The sequence below is a fragment of the Platalea leucorodia genome, assembly GCF_965183815.1.
Source record: "Platalea leucorodia genome assembly, chromosome: 4".
Lineage (NCBI taxonomy): Eukaryota > Metazoa > Chordata > Aves > Pelecaniformes > Threskiornithidae > Platalea > Platalea leucorodia.
Window position 1 is genome coordinate 73,056,495 of NC_138826.1, and position 17,717 is coordinate 73,074,211.

Below are 17,717 nucleotides of genomic sequence, written 5' to 3' on the forward strand. Positions count from 1 at the left end.
GCTTTGTGCTGAGTCTACTCTGTAAGTAGAAACAAACGCTCTGGTCTGGAGGACTGCAGGTCAAACATTTTTGCCAACACAAAAAGTACTTCGATGGTAAAAGCTAAAGTAATGAAATTGGTAACATCGCGGAAGAAAATATACCCTTGATTTATGAGCCCAGTCAACAGAGATGGTGTGGCAATGTAACCAGAGATGTAGGCAACCATCTGTTTTCCTCTAGGCTTTAACGGACCTTGTATTTTATTTCCATTTTAAAGAGTCATCTTTACAGTCCATTTGACCCCTCCCCTTCCTTCTCTCAGCTCATCCTTGTGATGAAGAGTTAGTGCCCTTATCAGGCAAGGTTGCAGGTAATGCTTCAGTTTTATAGCCTCGGCCTTTCCATGAGCAAACATTCACAGCAACCTTTAGCCTCTCTCCTTTCCTAGGTTTTGCTGTTGCTTGTTTTTCACAAACAGAAGTGCCGCCTAGTACACCGGAGGGGTGGGCAGAGGTGAAGGCAGGGAGAAGAATAGGGAAGTGCCTGAGAGAAGGATCGTACAGCCTGTCTTTGAACCTACAGCATCAACATCTCTTTCGTCCTATCTAGGAAAAAAACCAGTGTAGAGTATCTGAAAGAAAGAGGGTTGGAAGAGAAAAAGAAAAGAGAGAGCACACACCATGGGTCTAAACTGAGCAATAATGAAGCAACAGATGTTGGTTCTGGCCCTTTGGCCTTTGTTTTTCTCACTCCGGCTGCTGCAGCAAGTTGGTTCAAATGAGTGTAGCAACAACCATTATGTGATCAATGTGATGCTCATGAATTACTCGGACTTACCATCAAGTACTGAAAATTTGAAATTAGCTGTGGAGCAAGCCTTGGAAAGGGTACAAAACATGACAGGTAAGGCAATGGGTGTTGCTTATACCTCTGCTGCCATGGTTTCTTGTCAGACTTTGTGCCAAAGCTTTTCTACTCATCTGACCTTCAGCAAACTGCTCCTCAGACAGGCTCCTTGCCTGTCCGTTTACCTGATGTAGATCTTACAGAAATAATGACCTCCCTCTGTAAAAATAGAAGTGCTCTACAGATGGGCAGAGCCATATTTGCTTTCATGGTGTTTGGGCAGACTCTTCCTGCATGCTTTTCTGGAAAGGTTCAGTTGGGATTGGGAACATGGGAATTGCTGAACAGGATCAGACAAGACCAGTGATCCATCTAGTGCAGTAACTGGGATGCCCTTGCTTCCTCTCCTGGCTGGATTAGCCTCTACTTTCTGAAAATAATTTTCCTCTTGACCCCATCTCTTGATCACATTATGACTTGAAGTGTGAAGAATCTGCAGTCCATATGTTTTTCCTTCATTTAGAGTCACTGCAGATGATGCTTTTATTTATTTTGATATCTTACCTCTCTTTTTTCAATATTGCCAATATCTACTGTCACTCTACAATATCATGAGAAAAAGAGGTTCCAAAGAAATGACACCTATTCCTTTTCTGCCCTCTAGTTGAAGACATTTTGTCCAATTTTATTGGAAAGTGGTCTCTCAGTTACTTCCTGCAGAGCCTTAAAAAATGTCTCTAATAATGGCCAACACTAAAAGCACTTTGTGCTGAAAGTACTAACACTCAGCAGAAGCCATCAGCAGTCCACATTGGAGCAAATTTTACAGTCTCATCCTAAGTAGTGGGGGCTAGGCGATTGATAGGTGGACTTTCTAGCAGCTTTTTGGTGGGAGACATCCTAGCATAAGACTTCTCAGACCTGTGTCAGAAGAAGAGGGATATAGTGTATTAGTGGTTATCTGCAACTCATTATGCTGTTTACTTTTATGTTTGTGTTACAGGAGAAAATGTTACAGTCAATGCCACCTTCCACAGCTTTACCTCATCACTCTATGTCTCACAAGGCTGTCGTACCAGCACCTGTGAAGGTGTGGAGCTCATCAAGGAAATTTATGTGAGTACCAGGCTTCTTTAAGTTGACTTCCTAAGAAGACAAGACTTTTTTCTTTCTGCGTGTGTGTGCAGATGTGTCTCTCTGTCTTTCCTTATTAACTTTTGATCCTGTTCAGTTCCAAACAAATTTGACAGGGAAGTGAAGTTTTCAAAGAGAAGATGTTCCTGTAGGTTTTGTGAAGACAAGCAGGCAAATACTGGAGATGATAGATTCTATGGCAGCTTCCTAGAGGCTGTCATTAGACATTTGGTGGCAGTGCCAGCTAAAGCAGCCTTCCACTGCAGGCTCCTTTTCTTATGCTTAAGTTGTCCTCTTTTTTATATCTGCACAGCTCTTTGTGTGGCCACATAGCCAAAGCAATCCATTAAAAAAACCCCACAACCTAACCAACCAAAAAAAAAAAACAACCTCAAACCCAAACACTCAAACAGCCCAAGCAGACCAAAAAAGGTCCATTTCCAACTGGATCAGACCTGATCTGGTTCACCATCTGTTTACACAAATACACAAAGGAGAGAGCTGTGTGAGGATGGGAACATGCAGGCAGAGAGATTATTAGGCTGGCACTGATACCAAAGAAACAGGTATGGAACTATGCCCAGGGGGCAAAGATGAAGTGTTCACTTCTCAAGAGAAATCACAGAAGTCACATGGGAGAAACTATGTGAATACCCTAATAGGGGGAGAAGTTTCAGTTAGAATTGGTGCCTTACAAGAAGCTGTGTTTCAGTGGATTTTCTCATGTCTAATAATTGTCACCTCTGAGTGAAGCCTTGTCAATCCAATGTGAATTCTCAAATCTACCAATGTATGAGCACGTTATAGTCTTTGTGAAGAAGAAGTCCCTCATGATACACAAAGCTACTGGTCATGGAAGGATTTTTTTTTTATACAAGCTTCATATGCACATAACTAATCGTTTTTCTGATACACAGTATCTTGTAATTCCAACCTCTCTGTCTTCTGCAAATGCAAGCACTGCTGGGGTGTGTAATTTTGTATGTGCAATTGTAACAGTTGCACCATTTTAATCCTAACTTGCTGTCTGTCTCTTAACGAAGGTCATACTCACAGGCCCTATTCTGTTCTTTGCCTTTTCTTAGCTTTCTGTTATTCCTCCCTCCTTCACTCTAGGTTTGTTCTTTCAAGCTTTCTGTAGCTCCTTTGCTACTTTGTTCTTGCTTTTGCTGGGTAAATTCTGTGACTCCTCAAATCCTAAAGTTTTCATCATTCTTCCATCCTCCTCTCTCCGCCAGTCCTCTGCACTGTCCTCACTACTGACCCTTTCTCATCCCTTGCAGAAGGCTGGCACGCTTGGCTGTGTCGTCATAGGACCCGCTTGCACTTACGCCACCTACCAAATGGTCTCGTAAGTACCACCTCGTCCCCCTAATATTGTGATGTTAAAGATATCAACTGCTGAACAAAGTTGTTTTGTGTACAACAAGCCAGCAGAGACACTGGGGTTTAGGATACATCAGACACCTCAAGGTCTACAGTCAAGGCAGTAAGACTCTTATGCATAGCCACTATGTTTGGTAGGGAGAAGAAAATCCCCTTCCAAAGCCCATTGATGAAATCCCATTGCTAGCAGGGAAACTTTTCTAATTGCTGACAGTAAGTTAATCGATTGATTAAGGGCTCAAAAGACTTAACTCTTCAGCAACTGCAGCGGGAAAGAGATGTTAGCTTGAAGCATGCAGACATTGCAGTACTGCAGCAACAGGGGTCCTTCTGGGTGGGTGTTCAGTCACTGAGAGGGGCCTGAGTTACATGCGTCAAGAGAAGACCAACCATCTTCAGTAAAGTGTTTAGATATGGAGCAGCCAGTTTCATCCTAACTGTTCTGCCTGAGGAAGCATTCCTGAAGAATGAATCTCTCTACTATCGTATTATACATCAACCTGTGTAATTCTGTTCTATATTATACTATATATCAATATGTTTATTCTCAGATATTAGGAAAAGTGTAAGCTGAATCTGCAGACTTCTAGCATAAATCAGTTAAAAAACCCCCATCAGTCATGACATGCAAATCCATATTGTTACCCATGTGAATCACTTCCCTTTTTAAACTTTGGTAGCCTTTTGGTTTCACTGAGAGATACTGGGAAGATTGAGACACTTTTATCTCAACCTTTATGTGCTTTTAGCTCTATACTTTTTTTTGAGTTGGATGACCAGAAGTGAATACAATGTTACTGGTGAATGCATGTGATGATTGATTGATTGTTTTATAGAAGAATCAAAAGAATAAGTTGTATGTATGTATAGGACCATGGTAAAATATTATGCAATATACCCCGTTTTATTAATCGTGCCTCCTAACTTTATGTTTGCTTTTCTGTCTATCTGCTGGATATGGAGCTGCCCGGAATGATGCCAAAGTCTTTTCCTTGGCCTCTGACACAGTTAAACCAGTAAAAAGTATGACTAGCGGAAGTTTATGCAAAGCAATGAAGAACAACAAACAGGCAGCTTGCTTTTGGCCATGGTGCAATAGCTTTGCAAATCAGCACAAGTGCCTTACTTTACAGCACTTTAAGTGTGGGGAGGGTGCTCTGTGGGCAGCAGGGAGGTAGTGCGCAGGGCCTGCGGCAGCCTGGCTGCTGCCTGCGCTCGGCCGCCGCTCTCTGGGTTTCATCTTTGGCTCACCAAATGGACATTAAGCGACACTGGCTGTGAACTGCAAGAGCTCTATAAGCACAGCGGCTGCTGGGATGTTGCAACAGAACGGTGGAAGTAACAAGCGTGGTTTTGGATTAGCTCAGCTGTCTCTACCTCCAACTTCTTCACCATCTCTAATTCAGGAAATCATTGGGCTATGATTAATGGGATGAAATTTAACAAGTCCAAATGCCGGATTCTGCACCTCGGATGGAGTAATGCAGGGCACAAGTATAAACTGGGAGAGGAGTGGCTGGAGAGCAGCCCTGCAGAAAGGGATTTGGGGGTGCTGGTCGACAGCAGGCTCAGTAGGAGTCAGCAGTGTTCCCTGGCAGCCCAGAGGGCAAACCGCATCCTGGGGTGCATCAAACACAGCATAATCAGCCGGTCAAAAGAGGTGATGATTGTCTCGCTGTGTTCAGCGCTGGTGCAGCCTCACCTTGAGTACTGTGTGCAGTACTCCGGGCCCCACAATTTCAGAAGGATATGAAGGACTTTGGGCTTGTCTAGTTTGGAGAAAAGGAGGCTGAGGGGTGACCTTATTGCTCTCTACAGCTTCCTGAGGAGGGGAAGTGGAGAGGGAGGTGCTGATCTCTCCTCCCTGGTATCCAGTGACAGGACGTGTGGAAATGGTTCAAAGCTGTGCTGGGGAAGTTTAGACTGGATGTTAGGAAGTATTTCTTTACCGAGAGGGTGGTCAAACACTGGAACAGGCTTCCTAGAGAGGTGTTTGATGCCCCAAGCCTGTCAGTGTTTAAGAGGCATTTGTACAATGCCGTTAATAACTTGCTTTAGCTTTTGGTCAGCCCTGAACTGGTCAGGCAGTTGGACTAGATGATTGTTGTAGGTCCCTTCCAACTGAAATAGTGTATTCTATTCTATTTGTACATCAGTCAGAAAAATGTCTGTTTCATTAGTGAAATACTCTCCCTGGCATTACTTGTTACATCATCTGTGTCTGGTTTTGTTGCAACAAGTATAAACCCTGCAATTTGGTAAGTGGGCTTTACCTGGAAAATAAAGTTTTGTCACAATAATGCCAACAACTCTAATGGCCGTGTTATTTTGCAGGCAAAATTCCCTTTCACCATACAAGAACTACAGTATTTTGAGACTAGTCTGATAAGATTGCAGCATCTAGGAAAATACTTTTATCCTTAAAAACTTATTGTCTCTGTGGATAAAAATTATCTTTGTTTTACAAATTCCCTGCCAGTAGAGGGTTGCCTTAGTTTTTCTTCCTGACTGCTGCTGTTGTACAGCTCCTAAAATATGCCATAGTGAAACTAAAAGACTTTGCCTTTGAGTTGTAGGAGTAAAGCTTTTTTGATGGCAAAAAGCTGTCACCCTCCAGCACTGCTCCAATAAAGAGATCAAATCCATCTCATGTTAATGGCAGCCAGGGAGCAGAATCAGATGGGTCCTTGAGCCTTGGGACTCCTGTCACAGCCCTTGGGCTGAAATGGTGCATGGTACCCAAAAGGGCATGGGGAATGGGGGGCAGTGAGAGGAGCTGCCTGGACCAGTTCAACAGGGCTTTTCAGTGCCAATACTGACTTGAAATCTGCTTGTGTTCTTGAGGAGCCTTCTGCTCCAGGTTCAAATTGCTGTTCAACTAATGCAGGGCACAAGAGGAGAGGGAGCTGAGGGTGGAAATCACGTGGTACCTGCCTTGGTGCGACAGCAATCCATTCAGACTTGTCCTCTTGTCTCTCCCTTCAGACTTGAAACAATACTGAGCCTGCCTCTGATCTCTGTAGGGAGTTTTGGACTGTCCTGTGACTACAAAGTAAACCTAACCCGCCTTCTGACCCCAGCCAGGAAAGTGAATGAATTCTTCTATTATTTTTGGAAAGAATCTCGTCTGCCATTCAAAACCACAACTTGGGAATCTACCTACCTTTACAAGAGGAATGAAAACTCGGAGGCATGCCTCTGGTAAGATCTGGATCCACCTCTGACCCAGCTGCTGATAAATTCCATCTCTATCCTCGGACATGGTTCTTACAAGCTGTCCTTCGAGTCCTACATTTTGGGAGGTGTCTTACGGCTACTAAGGAATGAGAGAAGGAAAAAATGAATTACACCCTTTAGCTGTACTGTGTATTTGAATGTTTCATTCAGTCTACTTTCAAGTATTCTCAAGCCTTGGCTTCTCCTGTGGACAGCATAGCTCATGTGTTGTCCCTGCTGGAAATACCTGTTTACTGCATCCTCGATGTAAAAAGCGTGATGTGAGAGGCTCCTCCATTGGGCTCTCCATAGATGCCTTTGTAGATCAGGGGTCTTATCAAGCTCTTGTAATGTTTTTCCACATTAATGGCTTCAATTTGTGGGCACTATTGTTACTCCAAAACATTTCCAAAGTTCAAACTGTATCTTTCTTTGAACAAAATGACCCCCCAATGATTGCAGAATTTAAGCTATGCTCTCACCAGTTTGGAGCAAAGGAGACAGTTTTCACTTTGTGACCTGAAACATCAGCCTGTGCTTGATTCTCAATAATGATGTGTGTTCTCCTTGCCTAAAATCGAAGGCTGTTTTTCGTCAAATAGACTCTTTAATATACTGATATTTATTATTATTCTTCTATTATTGACTTACTTAATTTTCAGCTCATGTGAGTGCTTCTGTGCTCCTTTGAATTTTTTCTCCAATTTTGGGACATAAAATGCTGATTAATTAAAAAAAATCTCATTTCTTTTACTAATTGTATAAATGTAGCTCAAAGGCAGCCAAGAATTCATGGAAATAACTATTATTTATCTTTCCAATTCATAACCTGAGGAACTTGCAGAATTTTAAGCAAAATTTATGACTGTATTGGCTTCAGCATGATATAAGCATATAATTACAGAATATTTTGTATACATAATTTAATTTTTTTTCTGAATTAAGGGGCCTGCAAACTGATCTCCAATTCACTGTTTTGTAGATATTTAGGGACTTTTACTGTTTTCTCCTTTTTTAGTATAGATAGCAACTTGATCACATGATGTAATTGCTATGATTCTCTCTCTTTGATGCTTTGAAACATCAGTGCACTTCGCTTGTCTCTTGCTACAATCCCTATTTCTCCATGTTTGCAGCTATAATTACCCATGCACTACACACACTTTAGCTAAATCCCTTCAATCCTGCAGGTTTCATACCTTTCAGGGAAGTCAATGCATGTAAGTTATTTCCCAAGTGTTTCTTACCTTGTCTTTATTAATACTTCTGTTCAGGACCTTCTTGATGACTTCAGAATTGTTCAAGCACCTTTTCTTTATTGTTGAATTAACAAAAAAATTTAAAAATAATTTTGTATCTCTGCCCATTTTTCATTTTAATATAGTCGTAAAAAAATGCATCTCATTCTGCTTTAATAGAAACTGTCAGCTTGAAGGTTTTTGAACTGTCTAATTTAAAAAATCAATTTTTGCTAAAGGACGAGTTATACTGCATGGGCTAATTGTTTTCCCTATATATGTATAAAAATAAGTGAATACCCACGGGGATAGCAAAGTCAGGTTATGTGTCGACTATGCATATGTTCCTATAAATTAATGGTTAATGATTCTGTTCCTGAAAAAAAATGGGAAGCAAAAGATATTTAGTAGTTTATAGGACTGGGATCTCAGTGTTGATAGATCAAAAGTTAAGCAGTTTGAAAACAAAGAGAATTCTTTTAGTTTTCCCTCTGCATTAACTTTATTTCAGACAGAATGTCTGTTCTCAGACACAACATGTTGAGGCAAGAATAGGATTTAGGAGTTGGCTGTTTTAGCTTAGTCTTTTACTCACTTGGTTGTTTTTTTTTTTTGTTGCCCTCATTTTTCTCCTTCAAGTTTTACTGACTCAGTATAGGGGTTTTTTTGTTGCTACTTTCCTTCCTTCACTTCTCTCACAGTCAGGCTACATGTGTGTTTTTTGTCTCAGTTCTTTCTGCCGTTCCCATTTACTCCTTTGAACCTCCACGTGTGTCTTCTAAGATTACCATTGATGTCTTAAAACAGCAGAACTTCCTGGCTCTGCCTCCCAGTTAGTCTCACTTACTGTACTTTCCCCATATCCCTGATTTCTTTTCTTAATTGTTAATGTCTTATTACATCATTGCATTCTCCAAACCCATCTTTTGTACAACCAGGCTCAAATACCTTTGGGTGACTTTCCAAACACTTCTAAGTCTTTCATGCCCTGTATTGATTTTCTCTCTTCTATTGCTGCAGAAAAAAATGTTCCATACTGCCTTACAGACACTCTTGTGTGCTGTAAACAGCCTAACTCACATTTTGGCTTATTTAGGAGAATGTGAGGAGTTAGCAATTTTCTGACAATATCTGTGCTCCCTTGTGTCAGGTACATGAACGCGCTAGATGCTGGAATCACACACTTCTCCGAAAAACTGAAGTTCAAGGAGATTTTAAGGACTCCGGAGCAACTTAGAAAAACTGTGAAGGATCCAAAACGGAAAAGCAATGGTAAGGGGTTGCTGAGGGTGCACTCTCCCCTGCAGGTAAGTCGCTTTTCCCAGGAAATCAGACCTAACCCCTTAGTTACATTTTAGGGACAGTCTTTCCACAGAAATGGTAGAGAAACACAGATACACCATTTCACATGGATGCAAGCACAACATGGCACAAAGTTCCTAGATTCCTCTCTCCATCCCCATAAAATATGGGGGAACATCCTGGTTCCAGAGAGCTTTTGGGGTTAATTATCCCATCCAGGCACAAGCTCCATTTTGTGAAAGATTCAGAAATCCAGGCATCACAACTCCTCCTAAGAAGGGCCTTAGATACTACAAGAATGCTTAGTTCTCTACCATTCCTGTGTTTGCAGCCCTGATATATACATGGGCCTCATTTGTGCCATCAAGGGGCACTTCTTCTGGAAGTGATCCATCTAAACTAGAAACATGTATGAGTAAATACCTCATATTCTCCTAAGACTAAGTGCTTGGCATCAGCAGGCCAAGTGAGTGCAAGAGTAGTAAGCAAGCCAATGAAAGTATTACTTGAATGGCATTTAGCTTAGAAATGTTCATATTCGGTAGCCCATATTACATCAGTAGCCATATTGCTAATGCTTATTTGAGAGAGATAATAGTAGTGCTCTGGTGCAATCAGACAGAAAATGGTGCAGGCGTTGAGGCCCCTTTTACCACTTTCCCTCAAATATTCCAGTCTTGCTGCAGAGAGGCTGTAGCTCTGTGCCTGGGTCCCAGCACACTGTAGGTAATGTGCCTTAGCCCAGCATTGCTCTACTGCCTGCTACTCAAGCATGGGGGAGCAGGCAAATGTCTTCTTCTTGTCTCTACCTTTCACCAATCTGTCTCCATTTTTGCCCAATCTGCAGTGATCATCATGTGTGGCTCTCCAGCTGATGTCAGCAGAGACCTAGGGACAGGCCAAGTGGATAAGGACATTGTTATCATCCTGATAGATCTCTTCAAGTAAAGTATAACCTTTGCTTTTCCTCTTTTCTCTGCAGTTTGCTGAAGGATAGAGATAATGGAAATAATCTGACTGGAACTGTTTTGTTGAAGAAATGCTCTCTCACAAAATGTTTTCCACTGCCATCTTTCCTCATGTCTTGCCATTTATCTAAGCTGCTTAGTGTTTAATTCGTGGCACATCCTTTACAACATCCCCTTTAGTTCACATAATATTTTTCTAAGGCAGTGACAGAGCGGGTAGGGTTAACATCATCCTGTGAACTTCTCAGTGCAGGAAGCCATGAGAGAACCACAGAATCCAAAGACAGAACGGTCATGAGCTGTTCATATGAGATATTGTACATTTTTCATACCCAACCAGACAATTATGTAAATATGGCTTACAGTATATTTTTCTAGGCTCTTCCACATTATAACTTTTCCACTTTATAACCATCTCTTCAACATCCTTATAACTACATAAATCTAACTTTTCAGAGACGTTTCTTAGTATACAACCTAAGTTTTCTGTTGTTCAATTTCATCTTTATATTACTAATTACTAATTATCAATGGTAGCCTCAAAAGCTTTGTCTGTATATGAGGACCAAAAGCTGATCTCTGGCCCTAAGCCTAAGTGACACAGCACAGCTCACATCCATATGGCTAAGAGTAGATGCCCAAACTGCTTTTTGGGTATGGCTCTGGTCACCATAGCAAGTCATAGTCTGGGAGAAAGCTAGCTGGCCTAGACCAAAACCATGCCCAGGACTGTGCTGGCAGCTTAATGGTATGATCACAAGGCAAATGTATGGGGCCATGTCTTGATCTTACTTATTTCACTGTTGATGTAGCAAAAGAATCCATGAACTTCCTGGATTCCATGAACTTCAGGATTCCATGAACTTCAGGAGGGCCTGTGGGACTTCCCAGCCCTTGTCTCTAAAGCTGACCTTGACAGGGCAGGGCTGAGGCACTTTGGGTTAATGACTTCAGTCATTTAACCTTTGGGTCCAAACTGGAGCCTGTGGTTCAAGTTCTAACAGGATCTTCTCTGTCCTGTACACTTTCAAGTTCACCATATATATTTTTCAGAAATGCCTCTAAGAGCTTTAGACTTGCCACCACTTTATCTGGGCACTAGGAATCCCCAGTTGCTTTTCCTGAGGCAACTGGACACAATTGTTGTTTCTTTGCAAATGCACAACAGGGACCACGTATGTGAGTGCTTTTACTTACTGGTGTTGCATGTATGATTGTTGCCTCACAATAGGCGAGGGCGATTAGGGGCTTCTGTGCTGTGATATGCATCCTTCCGATATACCCAGCTGCCTCAGCCCATTTTATATGCTGCCCTCCTTAAATTTGCTACATACCCCTGATTTTGCTGAATATCTCAAATTATGTTCTTCTTCTTAAAGCAGAAACAAAATACAGATACATATGTTAGATCCAAACTCAAGCTGTAGCAGAAGACAGTAGGCAAGGTCCCATGCTTCTCCAGGAGTCAAGTCCCTCAGACAAAGTGATGGATTTAAATTTTCTTCAGCTCTGAGCCCTCTGGCAGCCAGGACACAAAGACAGTGTTTAAGCCTTCCTCAGGGGAGGTGGGATGCTGTAGGATTATCCAGTCTGGTGGAGTCTAATGAAGTTTCCTTTTCACCAGGCCAGTTCAGTCCAAGCCTGAACGAAAAGCACTTTGAAATTCTTCAGGGTGAAAAGTGCAATGTAAAAGTCAGAAGGTTCGCGGAAAGGCAGGGACAGGGATGTGTCAGGATCCCATCTGATGGCCATGGAGCAGAGCCTGTGGTCTCCAAAAATTCTTAATACAGTACTGACTGAAAAAATAAAAGGATGATCAAGCATGAATAATGAGAGAAGGCTCATACAATTTTTTTTTTAAATCAATATAGCTATAGCAATGACAGATGCTGCCACTTGACACTAATATCTAGTGCTAAATTCCTCTGTAACATGTGAATCCAGTGGTTGCCAGTCTGTGAAGCATTTCCAGATAGCCTGTCAGGGTGATGAAACCAAAGATAGCTGAAAGCTACAACCTTTTCTGCTTGTTTTAGCATAGTTTTCAAAGTCACAGTTTCCTCTGATTTTCCTAGCTCACTGAAGTAAACAAATAAATCAATAAGCTTCTCTCTGCACCTCTCCGATTGTTTCATGCCCTCCTGTTAAATGCTTTTAATACAAATCTGGCTGTGATCAATTCTAGCAGGAAATATCAAAATTAGAGGAACATGCAAAAGAATGCAGAAGAGGTCAGAAAGATGCACAATAACATGATGAAACTACTGACTGTAGTACTGTGGATTCTAAGAAGAGACTCAGTTTTAATAAATATAAACTCCTGCTTGAAAGAAGAGGAAATAAACAGGACAGAAACCAAACAGTTAAAATAATAACAATAATTCATTGCAACCTTTGAGTTTCAGATTGCCAGATCTCTTTGATACTACTTTTTAATGTAGTTAAGCACAGAAGCTGGCATCAGGGAATGAACAACACAAAGAGTTTTGTCCATGATGAAATTTTATTTTTAGAACTACTGTTTTAACCTATTAAATAACAGTGCCACTGGGGAGAGGAGAGTGATTCTGTCATGGTTACCACTGCCTCTGTTGCTGATTGTTCATGAGGTTCTTGTGCTTTGCTTTGCAGTAACACATACTTCAAGAACAACAGCTCAGCCCATTACATGCGGAATGTACTTGTCCTGACTCTGCCACCAGCTAATGACAGCTTGACTACCACAACGCCTGAGAACGCTGTAACCACAATATTTTATATCTGATTATTGCATTCCGTTCATTCATGTTCATGCACTGGGAAATGAAAACTAAAAATGCATCTGTAATCATCCCCCATCATGCTTCTATGCTGATATTTTCTTACATTATCACAGGATGACATTTTGTCCTGCTGTAATGATGTAAAAACATAATATCATAAGGCAAACATGCAGGCTCTCATATTCCTGCTTCGTGAAGTTAACTCAAGCTTTTAATTTCCAAGTGTCATGTTCACCGGATGTAAGGGAGACTTATAGGTACATGGCCTTCTGATTCCACTTCTGAGTGACTGACAATCTTATATGTAGCTTCAAGGCATCGCTGAAGGAAGATCTACAGGTGTAATCAATATGTGAGCATGGAAAGTTCAGAACTAATAATTGTTGACTGATTTTTGTGTGCAGATATGTATAAGCAGTGGCAACCATTGCTGTGTCTGTCCAGGGGCTTTCCAGTTAAACTTCAAAAACAGGAACTTTTTTTTTCTGTAGGAAATGTGTATTTTTTTAATTTCCAGAAAAGCAGAAACTAGGTAAACCCTGTATCTGGTTAGTGAAGCTGATACTCCTGCTGTCTGACCAGGAACCAGACTCTACTCTATGTAGAGTTCCTCCCAGGATTTGTGGCTTTGAGCTCCAGCTCTCCAGCAGGCAGCCTGAAGCTTCTGGCCGGATTTACAGGGCTTCCAGATCCCCCAGCCTGGGCTCAATGCTTTTTGGGTGCCAGGTCTATGGCAGGCTGCTGGAAGTTCTGGCATAGCTCCTTGCCCCTGAGCTGTGGCCATCTGGAAGCCCAGACTTGCTGGCACCACACCAGATTATCCACACAGAAAATCTAATCCAAAGCCAGGGGCTTTGGGTCCCACTGAGCAGACCTGCCCAGAACCTACAATGTAGGATTTCTTGAATCCTTTGTGCCAAGATCAGCATGCCAGAGCTTTACATTGGCCTCTTATGAGTTTTCACCACCTCCCTGTCTTCATACACCAAAAATATATTTTGTTTACCTTTATTTTTCCAAGCGAGAATGCTGATGTGGCATTGCCCATCTACTCAGTGTTCAGCAGATTCTGGTCTTCCATGCTGGAGTTTTTGCCAAATGGAGACCACCAAAGATATTGTAGCTTTAAGGTAGAAACATGAACTCTCAAATTGACCTTTTTCTTTTACTCCTGTTCTAGGTGGAAGACCACTTTTTTGTTGGCTATTTTAATGCAGTCTTGCTGTTTGGACATATTCTGAAGAAGTTTATTGCCTCACAGACCTCAGTGTCACCTGTCAGTTTCATCAATGAATTCCGAAATACCACTTTTGGAGGTATAAAAAGTACAGTCCTGTGCAGGGTTCACTAAACGACGAGGGAAAAGAAATTTGGTTTTAAGCACTCTTAGGATAAGTCAGTTCTACACTAAACAAGTCCAAGTCCTTCAATGAGTTTTATTCCCACTCTTCTTTTTCTGTCATTTTTGCCAAAGATATTATCTTCAGCATTAGCAGAAGCAGTACACAGCAGTTGTGCAGAATCACCTCAGTGCATGCAACACAGAAGAGGCAGAAAGTAAAAAATGATGATCATTTGAAACATTGCAATTAGCAACAGACTGCGTGAGGACCAGACTCCTTTCTGGGCTGTTGCATCTTTCCTGCTGCTTTGAAGTACAAAGCACATTTAAAGAATATCGCTGCCTAAGGAGGGGTGGGGAAAGGAGAAGAGACAGAGCTTCGCAGCCAGCAGAGATGAAGGACAGGGATGAGGACCTGAAGCTGGTCTCATTCTTTTGACAAAAGAGCTGAACTCTCTATAGGGAGACTAATTGGAAAATGAGAAAGGAGCTGGAAGAGTGAAGCATATAGGTGGGTTTCAGAGTCCATGCTTCCTCCAGAGGCAACCTGGCATTCAGGTTGTTAATTCGCAATAGTGGCATTTCTAAGCTTTCTTCCAAAAGTCTAGTCTTGACTTGAGGCCAGTATGTATGAAATACGATTGATGTTCAAAATTACTCTGAATTCCACTTAGCTAAGCTTTAATGAAGTCATTTTAACATTTTCCCAGTTTACAAAGCCATCGTAGGCCTGAGTGCCTGCAGTGTGAGTGTAAGCCAGCTGGCAATGGGTTGGCTCTTCTTAGTCAACTTCCTTGTTCCTCTCACAGGTTGTCTAGCACCAATGGGCTTTTGTAGGCCACGGGCTTAAAATCACAGAATTCAATCATTAGGAAAAGACAGAGGCAAGACTTACACAAAGAAGTGACAACATTACCTCTCTGGGAGCGAAGTCCCAGCTGTCATTTCACATCAGAGATCTGTACCAAAATGGCGACTTAAAGCTTTTTGTTTATGTCCCACCTCTTTCAGAAACACATGTGTAGAAGTTTCCCAGATTTTCCTAGTATGGCCTAACAGGTTTTGGGCTTAGCTTTGCTTTAAGCATGGTATCCCAAACCTAGCAAAATATAGTTTACTAATTCCTCCTGGAGGCAGCATCCTGTTTTGAATATCAGTAAACTCATCTCTTCAGTTTCACTCTAAATTTGAAAAGTAAGCTGCACAAACCTTTTTACTTATCCAAAATAAATCTTTCACTGTAATGCTCCACATTAGTTATAAGTTTAGTTTTAAAAAAAATCCTAAAAGTGAAAGGTGTTGAACCACCTCCATTCTTTCTTGTTCTGGAGGCTGGTAGAATAGGGAGTCCATACAATAATTATTTTGATATTAAGAAGGTAGACCATGAAAAACTTACTTAGCATTGATTTTTGAGGTGAAAAGGGAGAAGGTAATTCCCTAACTAAAATAATTATGATGATGAACTTTAGGAAAAATAAAATAAGTCATCAGCAACAGCAGCAGCAAAAGAGCAATCTAAAGCTGATCAAAAAGACTCTCCTGAAAAGAGAAGGGAAAAAATGAAGGTGAGACTTTCAGGAGTGGTGGGTATTGGCTAAGTTTGTGCTCTTGTTGAAATTACTGACTTCATGAGAGCAAAGTCAAGCCACACTGAGGGACTTACGAAGTTCCACCTTAAAACCCTTGGCATGTGCTACACAGGCAATTTCTCAATCTGCACATTTGGTGACATACAGAGGCAGGAGGTTAAAGGGAAAAAGAATCTGGTTAAAATAATATTATTAGAGCCAAGCAGGTAGCTCGCAAAAGAGTAAGGGGAATGAAAGTACCCCTATATTTCCTTTCTTGCTGATAGATTCAAACTGCAGGTGGAAACAGGCAATTTCCCTTCTCACTTCTAAAATGGCCCCTTCAAGGAAGGTTACCCTGACATTCTTGATATGCTGAAGAAATCTGACAGATATATTTTTCTATAGCTAGAGGGAGACTTTCCTCTTCAGTGCAGTCAGTTCAACACCTTTTATTGGATTTTGTACAGAAAATGTAGCATGCTATTAAGGGAGAAGTAGTGCCACGCTAAGCTGGTATGTATTCTAGCATGTCCATGAAGAAGAAAAATATCCCAAGCATCAGAAATCCTTTTTTTATCCCATCCTTCCTGCCACATGTTTGTGTTTCTGACAACACAAGCCCTCTGACTAATTCCTTGTGTCCGCAGGTCTACTGGGTCCTGTGACTCTAGATGAATTTGGAGACATTGATACCAATTTGACCCTACTGTACACGTCACAGACTACAAATCATGTACGTATGTCCAGGGAGAAACTGTTTGACCCTATATATGAAAGGAGAAACAAAATTACCTGTACTATTGCATAAGAATGATGAAAATAACTACAGCAGAAGTGGTGGTGTGCTAAGGCATGCTGTGCATGCCAGGAGGGGGTCATGAGAGGCGTGCTGGAGACTGACAGGATTGATGTCATCTGGTGATTCAGTAAGTGAAGTGCAGCTGGTATTTTGTGGGACTGATACATTTATTTTCAGAGAAAGGGGAAGAATGAGAAAGAATATGGCAGCCAAACATATGGCTAAGCTGAGGAATGCACCACTGTAGCAGAAAGAGCAAGAATTACTTAGAGTTTGAGCAATACATTTATTAAATGTAGTTTGAAGCAAGGGACAAAAAAGGGAGAGCACAGCTGCTGACTGCATCTCTTCCCTTCTACACCCATAGTTTGGAACGCTTCTGTATTTCAACACTCACAAGAACGAGACACACGTAATGACTACCAGTCCGGATTTTGTCTGGAAGAACCACAAGCTGCCCAGTGATACTCCAGGCACTGGTGAGACACCCATTAAATCTACCTCTTCTTTGAAGACAAGTCACACAGTTCTAAGAGCCACCTGCTGTGCGATTCAGCACTCTACCTTCACATTGCCCCCAGCCAGTGACGCCAGGAGCTGGGGGCAGAACAGCATCTTTCCTTCCCCAGCCCCCCATGTTCTCTGCATCCAGCCCAATTCTAAACCTGCATTTCTGTTTACGCACTACTAAGTCTTTCATAGACTCCATACTGTACCAGTGATTGTGAGGAAATACCATGGCGTGTTTTGGAAGAGGCCACCCCTGAACATAAAACCCTCACTAGAAGATGGTGGTGGTGTGAATTGTCTGAAAGACTGTTCAGAAAAGGCAGCAGAGTTAAGGTTATGATGAGTTATCTGACTCTGCATTTCTGTATTGCTGATGAAACATGGTGGCTTCTGCTTGCCCCTTTATCCTTATTGTAGGGAGCTGGGGAGAGGACACAGCACTGTGCAGATTCAGGGTGCTTCTCTGGAGGGGTCTCTTAGACAAGCTGGCTCCTTGCAGAAAGACAATGGGAAACTAGGTTATTGCTCTATCTCCACTCAAACTTTAAATCTGAAATCCCAGAAAACACCACTTCCTTTTCTTTTGAGTTTTTGGTGACTGCTGGATAGGATACTTGAACTCCCTTGTAATTTAGTATAGCAGAGTACAGCCTTGTC

General features: G+C 41.7%; 1 protein-coding gene across 1 annotated transcript in view; it reads left to right on the forward strand.

Annotated features, from left to right (window-relative positions):
• Window positions 1-684: 684 nt before the first annotated feature.
• GUCY2C (guanylate cyclase 2C) overlaps window positions 685-17,717 on the forward strand; it is a gene marked incomplete at both ends in the record, with an annotated part of 45,531 nt that continues 28,498 nt past the window's right edge. The window contains 10 exons of the mRNA XM_082311398.1: window positions 685-898; window positions 1,833-1,945; window positions 3,247-3,314; window positions 6,335-6,550; window positions 8,954-9,075; window positions 9,953-10,049; window positions 12,705-12,813; window positions 14,016-14,151; window positions 16,399-16,484; window positions 16,918-17,029. Coding sequence (XP_082167524.1) covers window positions 685-898; window positions 1,833-1,945; window positions 3,247-3,314; window positions 6,335-6,550; window positions 8,954-9,075; window positions 9,953-10,049; window positions 12,705-12,813; window positions 14,016-14,151; window positions 16,399-16,484; window positions 16,918-17,029 — 1,273 coding nt within the window. The remainder of the gene's footprint in view (window positions 899-1,832; window positions 1,946-3,246; window positions 3,315-6,334; window positions 6,551-8,953; window positions 9,076-9,952; window positions 10,050-12,704; window positions 12,814-14,015; window positions 14,152-16,398; window positions 16,485-16,917; window positions 17,030-17,717) is intronic.